Source organism: Mugil cephalus, chromosome 13, assembly GCF_022458985.1.
Source record: "Mugil cephalus isolate CIBA_MC_2020 chromosome 13, CIBA_Mcephalus_1.1, whole genome shotgun sequence".
NCBI lineage: Eukaryota > Metazoa > Chordata > Actinopteri > Mugiliformes > Mugilidae > Mugil > Mugil cephalus.
The window spans coordinates 13326392-13350300 of NC_061782.1; the positions used below are offsets into that span (position 1 = coordinate 13326392).

The window sequence follows — 23909 nt, forward strand, 5'->3', positions numbered from 1 at the left end:
TTTTGAAGTATAAAGGTTTCCAGTAAGCAACAGACAAAAGTCAAGTTTAATTGTGATGTTGGAAGTGTTTGGGGAACAGATAAGAGTTGGTTGAATGTTTACGTTTAGTTACTTTTCTATTGGGTCTTTCCTGGTTTGTTCCAGGTCTAACTCTCCCTCCTTTCTACTTTTCTGATATATGTTGACAGCACAACTTTACACGTTTAGATCCTTAAGTATCCCACCATGCCGTTAGGAGGCATCCTGGCCACATTTATCCTGCAGCATGACCCCAAACACACACACAATCATAAAGAAGTATATTTAGCAACGAGAACAAGGAGTCCTCAAACAGGCTGCATCGCCCCTACAAAGCCCTAAACTCAGCATCGTGGACTCAGTCTGGGATTAAATGAAGAGTGAGACGACTCTGAGACTGTTTTACTCTTCTGTGATTTTTCCGAGATCCTCAGAACAACCCATCTCTGTGTGCACACAGTGTTTCCAACACAAAATGTTGCATCAAATATTTATTCGTGTCGGATTTTTTCTATTTACTGCACTTGGTATGATGTTAACTGATATACAACTCAACTCAACTTTCATGGCATTACTTTTGAACGTGCCCTGACAAGTGGCTAATTTACTGCAGTACTACACTCAAGGATACCTCTACTCATTTTACTTTCATGCGACATCACTCCAGTGTTTCAGAGGAAAATGTTGCATTGTTTACTCCACTACACTTATCTGACGGCCGTTATCTGGAAACAGATCAGGAGGGACCATGATATGATGAATAGTATAAAATACATAAATACTACTTAAAATATTTGCAAACCACAAATTATAACCTTGGCTTTCAGGAAAACCTGTTATATAACATGATGATGTAAATCAGTGTACACTATATCATAAAAGATCATGACCTCTCATAGCATGTAGCAGGGAGTATGTGGTATGACGCTGTACTGACCGTTGCCTAACTCCCAGGAGATGTTGTACTTCTTGCCAGCGCTATACTTCAGGAGGCTCAAGGTGGAGGACGTGTTCCAGGAGTTGTCAGGGTTTCTGTGCAACGCGTTGAGTCCCAGGATCAGGTGCAGACCAGCACAGTCGGCAAAGTTGTACAGTTTGTCTAAAGACCTGGCTGGGAAAAACCCACAAAGCAGTTGTAACTTTGATTCTTTTTTATGCATCTGGAATTAAATGACAATATGAACATGATGTTAAACATGTGGAGCTCATGCTCTCTCAATCTATAGGCTTGTGTGTAGCTCCAAAAACCGAGCCGCGGGGCTTTCTGTACCACATCTATGAATATTAGCAACCGCCTCTGTTTTCAAGTCATCTCATTAGGGAGAAGATGGAAAACTGCTGCCATTACAATGTAAAGTCACGCATACACTGAGACTTGCGGTGGATATTATGCGATTAAAATAAATAAATAAATAAATAAATAAAAAATTAACCAGGAGCAGAAGCACGCTTGTACGTTCATCAGTATATCATTCTTTTGTGATTCCTTCAAAAACATCAGCATTAAACTATCAAACAAAGCAGAAAAATGTGAATCTAATACAGAGAGTGCGATAAAAACCAAGCAGTAAAAACCAAAAAGTGTCTTGTCATTTGACAAACGGTGGATTTATCTGTCCAAACAACCCAACCAAAGAAAATAACATTTCTCAGCCATAAACTGAATGTAAGTATTGCATGTGTGTACCATGTATCTGTGTAAACTGCACATGGGATGTATTTTGCAATCAGCAGTCATCCACCAGGTGCTGAACTTTATGCCTGTGCCTGTGTGTCCGCTCGTACGTAGCAAAGTCTCATCTTCAGAAACATTCAGTGAGAATCCAGAAAGGCGGATTTTCCCATCATGAACTCCTGTGGTGATGTGCTCCTCGAAGCATCAAGCACAGGATTGTTCTGTCCTGCAGCTGACATTTATGTCTGTATTCTTCATCATTATACATCACTCAACTTCTGCACTAACGGATGAGGGATGGCTACAGATGTTGGCATATGGTGAGTGTGCCAAAAGTGTTTGTTTAGATTTTAAGGTGCGACTGCAGGCTGCTCCTGGATACCTTAGGCTCTTGTTTTGAAATTTAATCAGTTCGGAGTCCCAACATTAACGTAAATATTACCCTGAACCCCGACCCTTTACTTCCTAGGTTCAACGGGAACCAGATGAATACTGTGCCATTCTGGTTCCTGCTAGAATTTACCCCCAACTCTGAATTTGGGAGCAGCTGAGCTTGCCAAATGAAAGCTTTGTTCCAATGTGGAAAGGAGACAAAAGCAGAGCACATGGGTGCATGTGAGGTTATTCTGTTGGATTCACGTCAAGCTGCTGAAAGGTTCTTCAATACTATGTAAAAATAGATACAACTGTCTGACCTTAAGACAGGAACAAATCTGAATACAGAACAATGCATATTAAGTCATGGCTTAGATAAAAGGAGCTTTTGCATTTACTGGAAGCCTTTATTTCCAATAGATCCCTGGTCATGTGTAATCCAAAGAGCAAATAGAGAGAACAGAAAAGATTGCTTGTCGCACCTGGCATTAATCTGCTTTCCATCAATGGAAGGACAACGCCTGAAAACACACACAAAAAATGGTAGCAGAAACAATAGTTTTATTGCAGACAGCACTCTTTGGGAGTATACTTCCACTGAATAAACTGTCTGTTCTCAATCTCATTAATAACCACCAATAAAGTTATTATCATAACTCCTTCCCTCCGCGGCTACATCTGAGCAGTGTCTGTTTGCAGGAGCAGAGCCGAGGGCAGCAGAAAAGAGAAAGTAGCGCCAGATGTGGCTGTCAAGATGAGTGATTCCAGGCTTTTCCTCACCTGAGATCTGAGCAGAAGGCGACCAGCCTGGCTGTAAGACACATCCAGTTGGCTTACGCTCGCATCATAAAGGCCTCGAGAGATGCACGGAGTTACTAAAAATACTGTTCCTCTGCTTTCAGGTCAAAGGGCAGCATGTACAGTCAAATGAATACGTGTTTGTGTCAGTTTTGTTCCTGGGGAATTTTAATCATGGGTAATTTTCTGGTATCACTATCATATATATCATCTAAGAGTAAAACCAACGGTAGAAAAATACAAGCGTTTTGTAAATGCTGACAGATTTTCTGCACTAATTAACCTCACTTTTAATAATATTACAATGAGCACCAGGTGGACCATCAATTAAATAACTAAAGCTGATAAGAATTTATCACAACTAATCCAGAAATTTTAATCAATTGGCCATTTGAAAAATTAATTTCACTCACGGAGCCGAAAAGAAATGTTGAGAAATTGGTTGAACACTGCTAGATTAGACTTAATTATGCTAATTAATATGTTTAATCAGAAAAACACTAATTAGAGGCTTAGTAGCAGTAGTGAGAATAGCGTATGGACAAATGATTAAACGGAGCTGGTAAATATTAAGCAAAGCGACAAGTAAACAGGAATATTAACTTTCCTTGGAACAGTCCATTCCTTCAAATATTAATGAAAAGTTAACAGTAGAATATATATAGTACATAGCTAATAGTTTGTGTATCACACACATCCAGCCCAAGTAGGACATTAACATTAAAGCCTGCAGTAACTTCTGTTAATTTTTTTTGAGGAATGACAGAAACATCTGAGGGTCGTCTGTCATTCTGTCCATTTCGCTGGTCGGACGAAGGCAGTGACATTAAGACACCATGAATCTTGTTGTTTCCACTTAAAAACACATCTGTGTGACGTTGAAGATGAGAAATATTACAAGATTAAGGCAACTACATATGATAGACTGGAAATTCAGGGTGGAATAGCAAAACAAACCGTTTCTGGACAGTCTCTCTCTGCCTAATGGGAACAATACAAATGATCTACTGTTCCACAAACGCAGACAGATATCGCATCAAGCCAACATGAAATTGCCTTAAATTCTGAAACAAATGGTGCACATCTTAGTGACAGTGAATAATGTCTTTGAGTCACAGATCATTATTTAGATTGTTGCTTTTGTAAAAAAAAGAAAACTGAATGCTTCAAAAACAGTCACAACATTTAAAATCAGTCTGAAAATTCTCTATTACACATAACACAATAAAGGCCGGCGTAAGAGGTCAGACTTCACTGTACTCACTCAGCTGCAGGCTTCTCTTTTATCTTGCAAACAGTCCAGCCAGAAACAAGCAGAACAATCCCAGAAAGCTGTGTACTTGCGTGTGCGCGTGCATGTGCCTGCGTGTATTATGTGTGCATCTGTTGGCGTGCCTTTGTGTGTTTGTGTGTAGCGGAAAGAGTGGGGTCTGGACATTGTCAAGCTGTCTATCTGATAGAAAATCCAGCTCTGTGAAGCAGAGAGGCCGGCAGCATCAGTCAGCGCTATGCCTCATTTCTGCAGCTCTGCATATTCCCTCAAACACTGATGTACACATACGTCCACGTACACTGGGCCTGTACGCACTCACACAAACAGTGCTGGCTGGTTTACCACCCACGTGAACCAGACACCCATTTGACATTTACAAAGAAATCCCATTTCTACCATTCTGCTGCCGCACATTTAGTAAGTTAGCGTCAGATAAACAGGTGTATTTTTACACCAGCGTTAAACTGTATTTTGTTTCACTTTTACGCTGAAAGAATCGCATTCGCCACAACACAACATATCCTTAAAGAATAAGGAAATGTCCTGAGGTGTTGGTTATTACGAGACAGACCTGATTGTGGGACCTTGGAAAGTTTTCAGCTTGAAAAATGGCTCCACTTAACTTACTTTATGAAAAGCAGGTTGAGGAGAAGAAGACACATTGCAACAATGTGTGTTGCTCAAAAAACTTCACGAAGATGAATGAACGTCGCCAGGGATTTAATGACCATACTATCACCTCGTAGGTAGCACGTTTCATTTGCAAAGAACCAAAAAAGGTTGGAATCTGAAGTCTGACTTCCTGTATTTTGTCAGGTGGTTTTCTCTGTGGTTTCTTCCTTGATGAACTGCGTCATGGATCACACCTGATTTGCACACTGCTTTGGAAAAAAGCCTCCACATGTAACTGTTAATGTACAGACTATGAATAGTGAGGGTTTTCTTTTCAGGAGTTTCTATTTACAATATAAATAAAAGTATTTTTCAATAAAGGGATTCAATTCAAAGAGGAAATCTATTAAAGTCAGTTGACAGACGATTCGATTCGAGAGCCAAGTTCAGACAGTGTTTGGAAACGTTGTGCGTTGCGCTTCCAGCCAGGACGCAGTTTGGCGTGGCGCACACCATTGACTGGTACATACATGAACAGTTTTCCCCTCATCTGGTGTGAACAGCTAGACTGCTGATTGCACCAGCCCGTGATCAAAGCGCGCGAGCCTCCTGTCTGAATGCAGCTCCTGAGGTTTAGCTGGGAGCAGAAATGAGATGAAAGAATTAACTAGTCTTCAATTAGGCCTTCCTCGCGACATCAAATTCTAATTCAGATGATTTGTGAAAACAATGCTTCATCTTTTCAATTTCATTGTTGTTCAGCAGAACAAAAAAAACAAGCAAAAAAAATCAATTTCTGGTTTCATTCAGTACAGAAATATGTAATGACTTGATGCCACAGCAAATGTCAGTTTGGATGTTTAGGCCCATGAATCTAGGTCCAGAGCATACAAGCACACGTACACACACAATCACGCACATGATGAGTTCTGGCTCAGTTTAAAAGGCAAATCAAAACCGAAATTCTCAAGAGACATGTGCAGACAGGGGGAGAGGGCTGTTTAGAGAAATTAATTTTGAGTCTTATTTCCTGGTTATGGATACAATGTGTTTTCCATATCGAAAGATGCACACGCTTTAGCTTCCTCCTAAAATATATGAGGATTTAAAATACCCACTCATGTGATAATGGAGTCTTTTTATTATTAATATTTCAACCGTCGCGCATTAAAACATTATGAGGTGGGAAAAAAAAACAATGCGCGTAAAATTACATCATTACATCATGTTACAACGTCCTCGTGTGCGAGCGTTGCTTGTGAGTTGCCCTGTCAGCTTTGGTAACACACATTACACTGGTTGAAGTGTAATGTGTAATACACACACATTAAATCCACATTGTCAACTCAGCATGGTGGAAATGGCTGCTCCGAGACAGCACATCCATCAAACTGTCCTGAAGTTAACATGCTGGGGACAATTGTCGATGACAGTACGTAAGGTTTTACCAGATGGTTGAAAAGTAACCTCACTTTTGTACTTAACGCACACCACGTGCAGTTACAGACGACCAGAAGGATCACTCATGAAAGATTTGGAAACAAACTGCCGGGCGGAAAACCCAAGTGTGGTGAATTTATCATCAGCCTCCATTACAGCTCCAGTCTCCTTTCTCCACTAGCTCATCTAGCAACACTCTGCTCTGCCTTCTGTTTCTCATTGGGACGGTCCCTCCACTAACCAGTTCCTCTGAGGCTGCAGAGTAAGACACGGAGACTGGAGCAAGGTCATCTAAAAACAGAAAAATTCTTGAACAAGCAGTCAAAAGTTTGAGACCGGCTTTTAATGCAGTTTGATCATTCATCCGTATCGGTCAGAGCCTGACCAGTATACTGTTACGGTCGATGAACAGAGAGCTATTAAATGCGGTGGCATATGGCGTATCTGCGACTTATCCCGATGTTAACTTGACACTGTATGTTAGGGTTGCGCAGAGGGAGAAATGTGGTTCCAATATAGCTCAAGTCTGAGCTGCCCCACCAGCATGTTGCACAGAACCCAACGCCTCCATGTTTACACACACACACACACGCGCGCGCACGCACACGCACACACACACACACGCACGCATGCATACATACCCACACACACACACGCGGATCCACACACGTATCCACATGGACTCTTCTTTCACTCCAGAAAAAAAAAAAAAAACCATTCAGGTCAAACCACTTTTGTATTTTGGAAGAATGCAAGATATGTGGTGGGCACCTGTTTTCAATCGTGTCAGTAGAGGGGGACCAATATGTGTTTGTGTGTGCATGCGTGCGTGTGTAGAAACCAGAATGTGAGAGAGATTACCTCAATCAGTGAATTTGCTGTGACTAGACTTGCGTGTGGCCCCCTTCTGTGTACCCTGTGTAAGGAGATGCAGAGCAAGTCGACAGGGCTGGTGAGTAAGATGAGTGGTATGTTAACATACACCGTTCTTGATGTAAAGTACATCAGCTCTGCGAGGCTGCTGCGTGTGTGCGAGTGTGTGTGGGTGCTCCAACCTAGGCAAAAGGCTGCAGGAGGCAACAAATCCAAGACAGAGAAGTGGACTAAATAACATCAACTGTCTTGCATTGGCTTCGAGCCATGGAACTCAAACCACTTGTTGGGGGAACAGGGTGTGAGGGAAATGTGTATGGGGTGTGAGTGGTTTTCACATCTGTTTGGCAATGGTCGCTGTCTATCACTCCCTAATGGGAAAAATACGCTTTTTAGATACTAATGACCTCAATGTGTTTGGCTTGTAAAGAAACAAGGTGTGTGGAAGTATTCTTCTCCCAGGAGAGAAACATCACCGTATCTTTTCTTTTTGTGTTTGCAGTGTCGAGCTACCTATAAACTGCAACCAAACACAGACCCAGGAGAAGGAATCGGACAGCTGCTGGCATGATCCAGATCTGTTTATGACTGACCCCTTTATTAAAAACCGACAGGCAGTTTAGTAACCAGTGAATCAAACTCGGGGTTCATCTATGGCTGAGGCAAACGTCTGAATGAGGATTTTCCCAGGAAGGGGTGGTCATCTGTGACTATGGATTTTCTCCCCGCTCATCATGAATTTATTTCCTATTTGCTATATACCACAAATAACAAAAAAACAAACAAACAAACAAAAAAACATTACATGAGTCAATCTCCTGCAGGTTAAACTGAGACTCACAATAAATGGACAGAAACCCCTCCAGAGCCTGGAGACATCAAGGCGCTACATAAATATTTGGAAAGTCATTTACCACTGTCTGAAATCAGTCCCTAATATGAAAACCCTTCTTTTTTTATTCAGCACAATACAGAATCCTTTTCTCGGCAGAGCGCTGGAGAACTGTCAACATAGTTTTTTCTGTACATTTGGCGTAAGCGTTGCATGAAATCATTTGGTTGCTGCGCCTAAGTCTTATAATCCTTGGCCTGTTAATCACAGATGTTTCAGATGCCAACAAGTAGACGTCTACCTTCGTACATCAAGCCAGAGAAGTCAATGTGAAACAAAGTCAACCCTGCATTCAGAAAATGAAGTGATGTTAATTTCTTATTATCATATACAGTACATCACCAGCCTACAATCTGTAAAAGTCATAGATCTGAAGAGACTAACTAGGGTTCTTCTTTGAACCCACAAACCAGCTGATGAATGGTGACAGTTTGGCTGACACAATGATAAAAAAAGTACCTAAAATTCAATAAGTTAAGTGGTAGTTTACATTGATGCTGTCCAGACTCATGAATATAGAGAAGCAATCTTTACTGACATGTACATTTCCAGTGAAAATCATGCTACACTAATGACTGCAGCTTTTGTATAGTACGTAGATTTGATAGGGAGCCTTGAAGCTCAGAATCAACAATACCATCAGGCTTGTACTGGACTACCAGAAGAGGGAGAAGTAGTAGAAGAAGTAGTCCACAGTGATGACTGTGGACTAGTAAACTTCATCATAATAAGAACATGCAGTTAAGGGCAGAAACGTGTTAAGTAACACCACAGCTGCCTTTGATCTTTGACCAGAAGAATGTGAGGGAACATTTGTGCCAAATTTTACAAAATTCCCCAAAAGTGTTTGTAAGATATCGCAAGCTTGGTACAGACAGATGATGCCACGTTTGCCATCTGCACAGAGGAACAAGAACGACTCTTTAGTTTTTTCTTGCATGCTGTAGCATGCAGTTTGTCTTCAGTAGCTTGTTGATAAAAGAGAAGACTCAAGGTCTTGAGAAATATAGTGAAGTCCAGAAGATCTTCAGCAATTCTGCATTTGCAGCATCTCATTTTAGCACCTAATTTCTAATTACTCTAACAGACGTCATGTTTTTTTTGTTTTTCGTTTTGAGGCAGAGAATTAAAAGATATGGGCGTGAGCACCATACCTGACATTTTTACAACCAGAAATTTGTAACACTGTCACCTCCAAAGAGAGTGGCTGTAAAGCTTGCACTCTTATCTGGTCAGCCATCTCATGACACGCCTCTGCTGATGCCGTAATTGAGCGGTGAACGCTCTGTAATTGCAGAGAGACGAGACTAACCTGGACAGACGGGATGAAATAAGAGGGAGGCTAGCTCCGGGCTAAGCTTCTCCCTGAGCCATCAAAGAGTTTGGACTTCTGCAGCGCTTTGTCCTAAACACCTGCTTAAGCTGAAAATCACTGATTACTTTAGGTCTTAATAAATGCTCGTTTTAACACCTTCAAATCCATCACGTTGATGGTTTATGAGACTGGCTGACCAAAAAACAAATTTGTTGGGCTACACGGGACATCTGCATTCCCAGTTCAAGAATGGTATCTTTGATCCCAGGCTGTGTGATGAATGAGGCTTAAGAAGACCAGAGCCCATGCAGGGCAGCAAAGCAAATACACAGTGTCCCAGACTCCCTTTCACTGCTGGAATAATCACCATAATCACAGCAATCATCTTCCACTCTCAAACTATATCCACACACATTACTTACACTTAAAATGGGGGTTCTGCCTTCAGCCGAACGCCCAGAGCCAGATTAAACAGTTACAGAATCACTATCTTGCATTACAACAGTTTCAGCTGCAATTATACATTTATAATATCGGATGCTGGGAAAATTTCTGAAATGTTTTTTAAGAACGCTACAATGTCCACTACATTTCTTAAAACAATGGCCACACCGACTACGGCTAGAAGTCATTTGTTATTTGGAAATTCAAATATAATGACTGATAATAACCCTCATTAAATATAATTGAATGAATAAAGGTTTGTGTAATATTTTCAGAATGATTATGGGATAGTACCTTTACAAATATGACCACACTTTTCCCAGTGACGTTAAACCAGTGAAATAATTGTTATACATGGTCATTCTCACGTCTCTTAATGAGATTAAGTTTACGCTTAATAAATTTGGTGCAGTTTGATTGGTCAAAAAAAGAAATTCAAATTAAGCAAAGCTCAAATATAATTTCAATTGTGGTAAAATAAAACTAATGATGACGAGGTGCTACAGCAACTGAGCTTGTGTGAAAAGAAAGAAAAATATCTCAAATGCTGGTGAGTCCCATTTGGGTTCCTGAAGCAACCGGTCAAGACAAAGAGCGCAATGGATATTCCTGCCAGATGTTTATGGAGAAAGAAAGGAGAGACTTTTTCCACCCATCACTTTAACAAATATCTCCCAAAGTCTCAGACCGTATCCTCATCAGTCTTGTGCTCCTGCTGCGTTTCCTGGTGCTGTCGGTTGCACACCTAAAGCTGCATTATAAGAATTTGAGCCCTTTCCTACATCTGAAAGCAGATTTTCTTTTCCCTCCATTTGCGCTTTCCATCTATACTGAGGCGTGTTGGCTGAGGCTCGCATGCATGTGAGAATTTGATTTGTTTTATTATTATGTTTTAGCCAATTAGCCTGTTTGATGTTTGAGGTTTGGAAAAATGGCATTCTCCTTTAGCGCTTGAACACTTGTGGTGGTTCTTTCAACTAATGAAAAACCATACTGTGCGCTAAAAGGTTTGAAATCGATCACGCGCTGATTATTTTTGCAGTTCTACAAATAAATTGCATTTAATTTACACCCACTTTAGGAAACCTCAAAAACGACATTCATCTGTCACATTGTTACTGCAGGCTCATACATCTGTATAAACACTTTAGTATTTATTTGTTTCATTGATTTGATTTAGACTACGCTGTATCCATTGGAAACCAGCGATAAAAAAAGAACTCTTTCAATACCAATGTAGCACTTTTATGTTCAGATTCATTAGCATTATCAAATCTTTCAAACAGATTTACCATTGCATCGCAATGGCAGTATAAGAAATAATGCCTTGAAAACAAAATCCATGATTAATATAGTTCGGACCAATCTGAACTCAAGGTGGACACGAACAATTTGAGATCTTTGAGATTTCTACATTTTACCTTGACTTTTTCTTGGGTACCAGAACCTCTCACAAGCCAATACACCTTTCTGCAATCCAGAGAAAAGAAGGAGTATTCAGGGATTTTACAGGGACAACAAGGAAATACGGGAATCCCAGCCTCAGGACTTCATTACAAAACACACTGAAGGTAGTATACATAATCAGTTGTTTTGTGTCCTTGATTAAATAAACGTAGGTTTAATTGTAAAAGCAATGTCTCTTAACTTTCTTTTATTGATTGGTTTAATATTTATGACTAACAGGCCGACACATACACAAACATTTGCATAAGGGTTATCATATCTACTGTCAATTTGAAATACTTTTACAGATTTGAAGCAAACCTGGACATGAACATTGCAGGTGATCCCAAGAAAGTCACTTTATACAGAATATAATGCGTTTTTAAAGTTTTAAATTAGAAACATGCTTAGAAAAATGTTTATAATCTAGGTAAGCGCTGGCTAAGAGTAAAATGTTTTGGTCAGGACCTCAGCAATGTTATATGTTAGGAGAATAAAAAACTCACGGCAGGTTTAAAAAGTCATCAGTCTTTATATGAATATAAAGTGTAAGCTTGAATTAGACAGCAATACTTCTAAAAGCTATAACCTTGTGCTGATACAAAAATGTGCTCGTTTTTACTCTTATGTTCTAACTCTTATTTTCTTATTTATTTGTAAGTGTAATATTTAATTTAATAATGTCTAAAGTAAGGATGATAAGTGGGCAGAATATTATCAGTGTGTGAAAATTATGGTGAAGCTGTACAAAAAAAAGAGAAGATGATGATGTCATGCCAGTTATCTAAGATTACAGCAGAATCACCTGCAGCATCACTTCTTGGCTCAGTATTATTCCCATGTCTTTTCTGGGGCTACTGTGAAGGATTTTGAAGGCAGTGGACTGCCTGGTTATGCAGAAACGGGGCTATTAGGGTTGCGAGTGGGGCAGGCTGGCTCAATCAAACCCTGGGTTTCCTACTCTGCCAGGGAAAGGACCGGGCCAAGGCAAACATCTGGTCCTGGTTAGAGGTGTCGACTCCTGCCATTCACAGCAAAAGTTCAAAACCTCAGGGAAAGATTTCACTTGGCCTCTTCTTGCCTGGGCCACTGCTAGCAGTCCTGTACGCTCCCTAAGGGAAAGCAGGTCTGAGGAAAATACCAGTGAAAATTCAATTCCACTTTTCCTTTCCGTGCTTCCCTCCTCTGACCGAGGCAAATTTCATTACACACTTATGGACTCATAAAATTCCTTCAACAACATTGTCCCACGTGTTGTCCCGCAGAACAGGGTTCCTCAAAATGAAACAGCTCCAGAGTAGAAGGGCTGTGAGAGAAACTGGATTTCAATACACGAAACGCAGTCGAGTGTGAAGTCCAGCTTTTTCACCTCCGTCTTTTTTCTTCCTTTCTTTCTCTTCGTTATTTCTTTACAGCACATAAACAACAATATATTAAGGTTGGGACATAAATTTAATATGCTTTAACTGTGTTGCTCTTTTTAAGTGATGAAAGGCCATAAAAAGCGTACATATTTTCTACATCATCTTGTAGCCATCCATCAGCTGGCATCTAATAAAAGCTGCAAAATGAAACCCATGGCACCAATTACTGGATACTTAGGCCAATTAACAAAAACAGAAACAAAGAGGCTAATGAGAAAGAAAACAATTTGGTCGCACATCTAACATTACGCCTCCATTACCCCTCTAATGAGCCAATAAACTCTCCGGAGGTGACTGATCTTAAGCTGTAGCCAGACCGCTATCTGTTGTTGGTCTCAGTAAAAGTGGGTTACCATGCTAACAGCCAAGCCTTAACTGGCTTCCATATGTATCCATCCAAACTTATTTTTTATGATTTACAAACAAACCAAAATCCAGGCTCTGACGGAGCTGTAGGTTCCGACTTAAAGACTTAAAAGACTCAAAGCTTTATCTGACCAAAACACACAGCGCATCAGGCTGCTCTCGCTTCAGTTTACAACTGAAAACGAGTATAAACAAAAAAGCCGCAATGTAATCTATTACTACATCAAGCTGTTGAGTAATCAGTATCCTTCACAACAAACAGGAAAAAATCAAGGAGACAAGTCTGTGGAGTTGGTTTCCATGTAAGGCGTTTCAGCTGTTTCTTGGAATCCTGGATTATGTTGTGTGGACACTGGAGTTGTTTGTTATTTGTTTGACAAAGTCTGCAGTGAATCATTGTTTTGGAAGGTAGCTGGGCACCTGTAGGCTTGTTGTTTCTGGAAAACAGGATGTCAGGCACTTTTGTTTTTATTCTCAGATGCACTAGAGGTTTGATTGTGCTGAAAAAATACTAATAAGTCTTGCAGGTAATTAGACTCACAATATGTGTCCCTTAAGAATCATCTGAGACAGTTTCTGCTGTGCTCCCTCTACAGTCGCGCATGACGCTGCATATTCATGTTACGGCTCAGGAATTCATGAAAATAAATGTGGCTGTTTGTTCAATTTGCAAACAGACGAAAAGGTAATTGTGAGAATAAATAATCTCCCGTTGATCACGGGCTATTCGAAAGCAGAAGCACTTAATAACGAGAAGCATTGTTATTGAGAAACAACAGGTGTGTCAGAAGATGTCCGCTCACAAACATCCTCTACTTGATTTACATAAATGTGGTTATTGTGGAGTAGATACAATCAGTTCAGCTGAAGAGTACAAGTTGCTCAGCCACTTTCTCCCCATCTGGATTCCATCATCACCACCACTAATATTCTGTCTGAATTCACTCAATAAATATCTGCAGAAGAGGATGCATTAGTAATGTGTTTCATGCTTATGAATACCATTGTACCTTCTTTTTCTAAACTTTGTTTTGCTTCTAACAAGTACCAGACGGATGCTTTCAAAGCTCCTCAGACATCATCTTACACGAAGGATAATTAGGAAGTAGCTTCTTCACATGTCCCTCCGAGGCGCATACATGTTCTCGTTTCATGTGAGGGTCGGAGGTCAGAGGCGGCCGGCAGCGATGCCTCTGGTGCAGGTAGAGCCTTTTTTTTCCCCTCAACCCTTCAACAAGGAGAGACATGTTTTCTCAATTATTGCGCTGTTTTCTGTTTGTTTTCTCACAGGATGATGTGTTTTTTGAATTATCTTTTACAAATGCAATCAGATTGCAGGTTTCAAATAAATGCAACCTGTTTTACTTTTAATCTACAGAAAAATAAATGCGCATAACACGATAGTATAGCAAGTTGTAAACAGAAATAACCATTTTTGATGCAAGAAAACTAACAGGGACTGTTTCATTTTCCATCTGTAAGTGTCGGATGTAACCAGAAATTGATGCAAGGTAGTGATCTGGGAAAGGATTTTGGAAACATCCTTTTTATTTAAGATGTTTTCATAAGAGAGCTGTGAAGATGTTATATGGGCCGTGAGGCTGTCGGGGAGTCTAACACTTGTGAAGCTACTCAACTCTGAATGCTAAAATGTTTGCTCAACCTTGAAAGGTTTTACACCACAGGTGTTGAATGGATCTAAACTGCCAGGGCTGGCTGTGATGGTAAAGAGAAAAACATGCCGTGTTGCTCTGTTATGAGAAAAAAAGGACTTTTATTCATCTTTGAGTTTTGTTCTTTCTTTGCTCTTTTTCTCATTTTTAATCTGCCTGCTGCTGTTATTTCATTTGTCACTCTTTCCATTACCCATTTCCTCCTCGCCTTACTTTGTTCAGTCGTGCTCTTGTTTTCTCATTTTGAGGACTGAGAGCTGTGCTGTGAATCTCCAACTCAGCAGGACACCATAGAGTGATAGATGGCCTCTGACAAGGCCCAACACAATCCAACCAGCCATATGCTCCAAGTGAAAAAAGAGCAGAATTAGAGAGGATTCACAAGTGGCCAGACAAGAAACATGCCAAACTCTTATGCAAGCAGCATTTTTTTCAAGAACACAGTAACATATTGGGGGGCTTTGACACATTGAGATTAACATTCCCAGTTTGGGAGTATGAACATTGGCTGGCATTTCCTCGGTAGGCAAACTCAAACATTCAGGTGAAATAATATTAAAGGAAAAAACAGAAAAGATTTGTCACGGTTAATAAGTCAAAGTATGACATGAGGATGTGATATATGTAAATATATGTTCATAATGATGAACTTGGTGAATTTTACATAAAGCAACTTTGCAGATATTTTATTAAACATAAAGTTTAACAAAATATAAAAATACACAGTATAAACTGTCAACCGCGTTTATATGGTCACACTGAAATGTACTCCTCGGTTCTCTCACCGCGAGGGAAAGTAGACGCTTTTCCGGAGCACACACACATGCAGAAATGCTGCAAAACATTTGTGTGATCCTAATGAGTGTGTTAAATTCCAGCGTAAGTAGTTGAAAGAGGAAACATTAGCGTAGCGTCCTTAAACACCAGGTCAAATCACCTCCCTAAACAGTGCTTACAACTTCCTAGCCCTTTACTAGACCCTACTTCCAGTACAAACTTTACACACAATAAATACATACGGACAGGCACGTACACACAAACACACGCTAACACACACACACACACGCACACGCACAGGGCAATCTCATAAATAACGGATGACAGCCTGAGAGTCAAATTAGGGAAATAAAACGTGTCTCGCTGGTAATGAAGGAGGCATGTTTCCCCTCAGGATAACAACTTCATCTGGACCCATACGGAGCTGACACATGCATATACGGAGAGCACACACACACACAGACACACACACACACACGTATTCATGAGGAACCAGCATTCCAGCTACACATTCATCCCATTGGTACAAACCAACAACTCAAAGCTGTCTAGAGCACAGCGCGATGATTTGAAATCTGACACAAAACGTATGTTTTCTAGAGTTCTGAGGAAAAAATGTGGAGGTTGGACGTCATGCCAAACAATCACAGGAGAGGAAGGGCCGCTTTCAAACATTTCCCATGCATCAGGCTATTAAAATGACATTCGTTTGCAGGTTGCTGGCACTTGTCTCGGGGCATATTGCTAACACATGGAATTACATGTTATGTCCATCCATGATTTAAACACTAGGTATTCATTCGATTGGGGAAAGAGCAGACACTTCTGGATCTGTGGAGGCCATGTGGAACGAGTGGAAAAAAAAAAGAGTAAAAAAAAAAAAAAAAACAGGCAATCAAGAGTTTGTCACGCTGAGATTACGTCACTGCTGATAACTGTAAACTGACAGGTAATAATGAATTAATATTAATTAGTAATTCAGCCAAACAAATACAAACTATAAGGTCGTCTAATTTTGTACACGTAGCCACATTCTGACAGAGCTCCTTTGTCTGAAGTTACGCTGTAAAAGCCTCCATGTGTGAAACCCTAGTTGTTACCATGGCGCGCCGCAGGGCTTCATACTGGGTCCAAACCTTTTCGCTGTGTATATGAACATGAGTAATTTAATCACTCAAGTTATTTAAAGAATGGCTGTTATTGAAAACAAACATGACTTTAAACACAATTGGGCTAAAAAAGATGCACATGGTGGCCAAGAGGACAAATGCAGTGGACTAAAACCACAATTATATGACTTGAAGACTTCACTGCAGAGAGGTTTCGTTCCAGAGATGTTTTGAATAAAAACACAAAAAGAATAGGCCCTGTCTCTTTTCTTACAGGCAGATATCATTTAGACGAGATATGGTCAAAGTGTTGAAAATGTGCTCAACTGTGCAAATAATGAAGTAGTTCATCAGATTTAATATTAACCACCTTTTCTACCAAAAAAAATAATAAAACGTGTTGGGAGTTAGAAGCTTCCTGAGATTAATTTATATATCTGTTTCTCAAATAAATGCCCTGAGGCACATCCTAGCACAGCATCTTCCCAGACATGTAACTACACACAGAGAACACAACAAATGGTCCAAAATGGATTTCCTTGTCCAGGTGTCTCAGTTGCCAAGTATGGAAAAATAACCCTCCTTCTGCTTCAGCCGGTTCAATGTTAGTGCACACCATCTATTCCGACGACTTCTCACGTTTCTGCATCGCAGTGTTCAACATTCATTAACTCCAACATGATCCACACAGCTCCAATTGCTATTGTTTGAAGCCCATGAGGTAACACAACACTGTGGCAAAGAAATCGGTTCACAACTAGCATTCTGGCTGTGCAATTACAGAGCAAGGCCAACACACAATCACACCGGTTTAAACGCTCACAATGGCGTAGGTCACTTGCGTAGGCGACGTCTTATGTAGAGATGTTACAGTCTTCTAATCCAAGCCTTATTCCTTTAACTTTTGTGGTGAACACAGTGAACAGGACTGATTCAAAGAGTGAGTACACCTATGCAGGGATTGTTCATTTTTTATCCTAAGGTTTGATTCATTTCATATCTCCTAACTTTGCTGGTAAAAGAAGAACTTTTAGCATCTGACTGGAGTTGCTGCCAGACAGGTTATTGACAGGGAGCCACTGACTCTGACGTTCCACAAAACTACCACATGCCAATATTTCAACCACCGTTGTGCTCGTTCTGGTTCTAATGAATCGTTGTCAGTGTATTGGCATCGTTCAATCGAATAAAATAAACAATGTGCCAGGAAAACCTTGAGCCAAGTCCGAATTGAAATCATTAAGGTATTTTCATGAATTTCCAGTTTGCTGAGTCACTATTTGTATCAGCGTCCCTTGGTTATGTCTGACCACAGACTATTAGCATATCTCCTCCTCTTACTCTGCGTCTTTCCTTTTTCTCTCATTTAGAATAATGGGTCCAGTAAATCTAATAACAATTGCCTGAAACCTTCCCAGGACATGCATCTCAGCTACAAATAGCAGCATTAAATTGATCTACACAAAATAGTCCAGTTAAAATATTTCTTCTTCTTTTACAAAGTCAATTTTAAAGTTTACAAAATGGCAAAGTTGAGATACGAACTAGTAAAAAAATGGCTCTGCCCAATACAAACATTTAAAATGGATTAGTATACTTTAGTAAGGTAAATAAGAATATTAATGTCACTATACCTCACTGGATAAGTCGTGTTGGAAAGTTCATAGTGTGTAACCACTGTTTGAAATCATGCCCTACATTTCAAGATGTCACAAAGCTTTGATATATTTGTGTAAAAACCCTACACTTTTGACTTGGCTCAGTTGTTGGCAGAACCGCACAGCAAGGTTCAAGCTCCCCCTTTTTTTTTTTCAAACAGTACAATAAAGCAAACAGCTGGGCAATCCAAAATGTGTAAAAACATACACACAAAACCTAATGCTCTCTCTTTTACCCCTGGTCTATCCAAGATCTACAATGGCTGCTCATATCCAATAATACCATTATGATGATCAACAAATCAAAGCAAATTATATTCTTTCTCCTGCCGACAAGGCAACTGGCTGCACTATAGTATTACAGTGTGAAACTTGGCAGGAGAATCTCTTATAAATCTATTCAACAATGAACTGGAGATGGACCCGTCATTGATGCAGCTGCAACACCAAACTCCAAAAACCTGACAATTGTGAGCGCGCAGACACGGAAAAAGAAAAAAGATGAATTGGAGAAAAAATCCTATTTCTAACAAAAGGATTTTAAATATTGGATTAGGAAAAGAGCGGATAAAAGGCTGGGAGGCGCCATATAGCAGAACTAATATGAAAGATGAAGCATGTTCCCCACTTTTGCAAGAAAAATATGTTTTGATTTTCAAATGAGTAAAAGCAGAGCATTAACTAGAGCCACTCTGACCATAGACAGCTGGCCCAGTTTGTTTTGATGAAAACATTTTAAAGCCACCCACAGATGTTCAGCGAAATTCCCCGTTCTGTGCCTGGTCCTAATGTTTGTCCTTCCAGACTTTTAATCTTCTGCTTTCCTGTATGCCCCGCTTAGTGATTCATGCTTTTTGTCAAGGGCACAAATTTCACTCCAGTCTTCTCCATTGTATTACAGTGGAGGGGTGGTGGTGGTGGGGGGGAGGAATTGACACAGCTTAGCAATATTTTGCATGACAACATTTTTGTCAACACACAGACGCCAAGTATCGATCATTTGTGATCGGTCAGTTTGTGTGTTTGACAACAGAATTGAAAGACACCATCTTATTATATTAGATAAAACAGGATATTGAGAAAGTTTTTCTTTGGAAACATAATCTGAAGTAAAAAAAAAAGTAAAAAAAAAAAAAAAATGCAAGTTATTGTATTACACAGTATGTTATTGTAATACTCTGTGTTTTGCAAAATGTTTAAAATTCCCATAATAACGTGATATATATACATATTGTATCATTATAGTGATTCTGGCTGATACTGTATTACAAACCAAACATGAGTTTTGCTCACTGAAACTTCGCTATGGTACCTGAGCCACAGCAGCTGTGAAATGTGCTTTCAAAAACTGAGAAAATTGAAATGCAATGAACAATTGGGCTTCAAATGTGGACACAAAAGTGCTGATGGTTTCTCAAGGTAGCATGCAGACTTAAGTGTTACCACACAGTGTGTAAAAAAGTGGATGTAGCCCACTGGTGGAATTGCAACCTTGCAATTGGTAAGTCATTACTAGACGGCTTGAAAAGCATCCCTGGTTTCTTAGACGGATCGATCCGTAATACACCAGCTCCATCCTCACATCCACCCTCAGACTAAGCAGTTCTTGGAATAGTTCAAATTCCCTTAAAAACTACACATCTTTTTGGTTTGCATTTGCTCTGCATGGCATGCAACAACATACAGTATAACTACGCTGCATATAAGTAGGCTCAGAGGTAGTTTCTCTATGTTTAGTTAAATTGTTAAATTGTTGTTCACAGACATGCCTATCCTCACTTCTCACCAGGGATTCCTCGATCTGTACTGGGAGATCAGTGCTGGGGCTGATCCAGACATTTTTAAAATGATCTGACCGGGCTTCTGCCAGGCGCAGTCTTTTGTAGTTTTTTTCTTTTAAGCTTGCCATAAACCAAAGCCACATCCCTGAAACATCATTCTTTTCCTTCTTCTGTTTTAATGCCGATTACTGGCGTCGAAGCAGACAAAATTTGATGAAGAGGAAGAACCAAAATCAGGGGACTAAACATGCTGTATTGAAGCACTTAACTCTGGAAAGCGGCCATTTGTACATGTGCAACGTGGATGTCTGGCGAGCTGGCAATAAGATTCTGACCCACTTGATTAGCCACCTACAAATGCAATCACAAACAGAATGCATCAAGTGCACTCAGGCAGTCTGAGTTACCGTCTCGACACAACATGTCAGCCGCAGCTCCGCAGGAACTTTACAACGCGAGTTAGGGTTATGGCGTTATTATCGCATTAAGTTTGACAGCCCTATTTATTGCACTTAAAATTTATTATGGAGTCGCACAATGCACACCTGATAGAAAATACAAGTAAGATAAGAAAAGCCGCTACGAATCTCCTAGGGTGGAAATTTTGTTCTTTTAAGACCCGATCGGGACTCGGCTCGGCCAACGCTAAATACTAAAAGATCTGTATTGGATCGAGGGCCAAAAAAACAGGATCGGGACAACTTCACTCCTCACTGCCTCTAAGAAAAAAAAAAAACATGTGGTGATGGCAAGAATGCCAAACTCAAGGCTTTAAATAGTAGTTATCAAACAGTGAGTGGCTATTTCTTTTGGAAAAATCATCCTACAAATCTGCTAGCGCGGTAGCTACATACAATATATCTATGTATATAATATATACGTAGAATATACACAATCACTAATTCATTTTTAGACTTTGTCCGTCCCTTCTAATGTTTTGTGGTAAGATCAGTAAAAAAGGTAAGATCAAAACTCTCTCTCAACAGAATAGCTCAAACATACACAGGATGAACTTGTTCTCTATTCTCCTGTAGGCTGTAACTCAAGAACATGGACAACTGTGCAAGACCTACCGCCACGAGCAAAATTCACAGACAGAACAGACTATACATATAATAATCCATAACAGACTATACACCCACTACCTCAGATGAACAAGCCTTTGCTCAGCTGCATGTGTGCATTTGTTGTGAATGAACGGTTTCACACTTTCCTACAGTATCGTTCTTCTCATGTTTCCTTTCAGTGGAGCCCTGCAGCTCTCAATAAGAAGCCTCCGACTATGGCCGCCGGACCTCTGTTCAAAGAGAGGCACTCAGGTATTAGTGTCCGACGCACTCTCGGCAATGTTTACTTAAACTTTACAACTGATTAGACACTGTAAACACTCGCGTCACCTGATACTACGCATGTGAGATCAGACTAAGAAGGAGGGAGCGAGGCGAGAGGCGGGAATCATGATGTCAGGCGGCAAAACATCTGCCTGATCATAATGCCAACCCTTTGACTCATTGTACATTAAATGCACACTGACAAGCCTCTTTGTAACACGCGGCCACAATGGCTACCACAATGTACTTTAAAGTACTGCTCATTTACCCTCACACCCATAACTTAAGACTGTTAACAATACCGCCAGAAATAGCCAAACAACCCATAACCATCACTTATCTTAGCGTTGCTCAACTACTGCGCTTACTTAGAAATTAGTTTGCAGTTATACTGCACTTTGCAAAACGTGCTCTCCATGAGCTCGGCTCTGTCCATTGACAATAACAATCCTACCTCTTATCTGGGTACTGAAACTTCTTCCTAAGGAGGTACTTAAACCCTAAATCCCTTCTGGGCCGCTCCTCTTCCCAGCATGCCCCTCCTCCACTGACATCCAGTACGTGTCTGTACCAAAAAGACATAAAATGACGGGCCGAACAGCAGCATTATGTGACTGTCCAAGATGTGCTCGAACCAAACATTACTTTCCTTATTCGTGAAGTTGATGGATTTTTCTTTATGTGGAGGAAGTCATGGTTAGATCAGCTTTAATCTATCAAACAACATTGTGTAGACACAATGAAGGAGCCCATTCTCATTCGGAGCTGGACACATAAACACACTCCACATTACTGTATCCGTTTCGTTTGGGCAGGTTTTGTATCTCTTGAAAATCAAAGAAAAATCCCTGATACGTCCAAGAGAAATGTCTCACAAGCAGCTGCAGACCTTCTGGCTGATAACATCGTATGTTTGACTCTTGCGTCTCTGGCTTCTCTGTTTTGGGAAGATTTTCTCCTTGTCCATGTTCCCAAATATTGATCGGCCAACCTTATTCAGCAAGAATAACACAGTAGAGAAATTCCTGAATTGATTTGTGTTCATCCTTTGAGCCTTAAACACACGTATGCAGCCACTGAGGTCACGAGTTAAACGAACCGACCGCCTCATTCACTGAACCGTCAAATAAACACTGGACTTTCACATGAAGCCACAATATACAAAGCTAAACTAACAGTAAACATTAGGAAAATCGCGGAGAGGTGTTAAGTTGTATGGAAGACAGAACTGATGGAGGTAGAGAAAGGGAGAAAAAAGAAGAAAACGGAGAGGAAAGGATTGAGGAAGTGATCCCTGATGGAAGGATATACTCCTGCAGAGAGACATGAAATGACGATGGCCATGACCTTGAGGTTGGGGCAGTTTCTCCGCTTAATTCCCCTGCTGAATGTCTGTACGCATGTTAACCGAGAGCGGCCCCATTACTGATAGCTCTAACAAGCCTGGGTCAAAGGTCAGATGGTGGTGAGTGGAAAAGGATGGTGCATGACTGTTAAAGGTCCTTTAAACACCACCTGTCTTAACACACGCACGCACCGTGAATCCTGGCTAATTGTTACCAGACTATATGTTACCAGACATATCCTCAGCGCCTGTGTATCCTTGTTTATCTCCACCACGAAGATGAGAGGTCTCTCGTCTACACATCAAACTTGGAGTTCAACTCCATGTGATAAGGAAACCGTACCTCAAACACGTTCGCACTTTCACGACTTTTTCAGTGTCATTCCCGTGACTTATTTCCCCACTGTGGTGGTCAACACATGATGAATTCCTCTACAGTCTTTTTGTGCTATAAAATGAAAACAGCAGCTCCACCCTTACAAACAACCTTTGAAAAATATCCTTCCGAACTTTAACATCAACATTGCGCCCACAGACAGGCAGACCTGCGGCTTGTGCTGCGAAGAAGGGTTTTTTTTTTTTTTTTTTTTTTTTGTGTGAGCCTTTCAACAATAAATCATCTTTGGATAAATAAAATCCTTTTGCTCTGTTCTGCACCTGCTCAAAGACGGCATGGCGCCGGTTTCCATCGCTCGGCGCGGCTTCTATCCATTAATGGAAACCATCACAACAGGAGTTCAAATTTAACATGACAAAATCCTCCATAAGATAGATACGTAGTTAAATAAAGCAAAAATGTGAAGTATGTGGGAAAATAATATTTACCTGGAATTTTTTTTCACCAGTAATCTTACTAAGCCAATATTTTCAAAATATAATTCATCCCATTACCACCTGTGCAATTGCTTTTAATATTTACTTTAAAAATATGGGCATTTAAGCAACAAATTGCTACAGTCTGTAGAACAGATTTTAAACTGCACACATTTGTCATCTGTAAATTTTCAACATCATCTTTATTTTTCTTCTTTTGGCCTCAGTGCTGCAGCTCAGCAAAGTAAGCATGTGATAACATCCTCTTTGTGACAGGAAGCAGAAGGGCTTATGGGAAATGTGGTCTCACTCACTGTGTACTGCATGTGTAAGACAGAGGCTAGTTGTCTTGACGACAGTTTAATTTATATTAAGAGAATATTGCGCTATTATTATAAAGGTACATATTTTAAGACTTTAGTTATCAGTAGTGTATGGTCATGTGATAATGCTCATCTGAAATAATACGAT

At 40.3% G+C, this 23909-nt stretch overlaps 1 protein-coding gene across 2 annotated transcripts in view; it reads right to left on the bottom strand.

Annotated features, from left to right (window-relative positions):
• The window catches only part of hpse2 (heparanase 2), a 50200-nt gene that overhangs the window by 19747 nt on the left and 6544 nt on the right, over positions 1 to 23909 (bottom strand). For both annotated transcript variants that reach the window (XM_047602591.1, XM_047602592.1), the window contains exon 5: positions 956 to 1129. In XM_047602591.1, coding sequence (XP_047458547.1) covers positions 956 to 1129 — 174 coding nt within the window. The remainder of the gene's footprint in view (positions 1 to 955; positions 1130 to 23909) is intronic.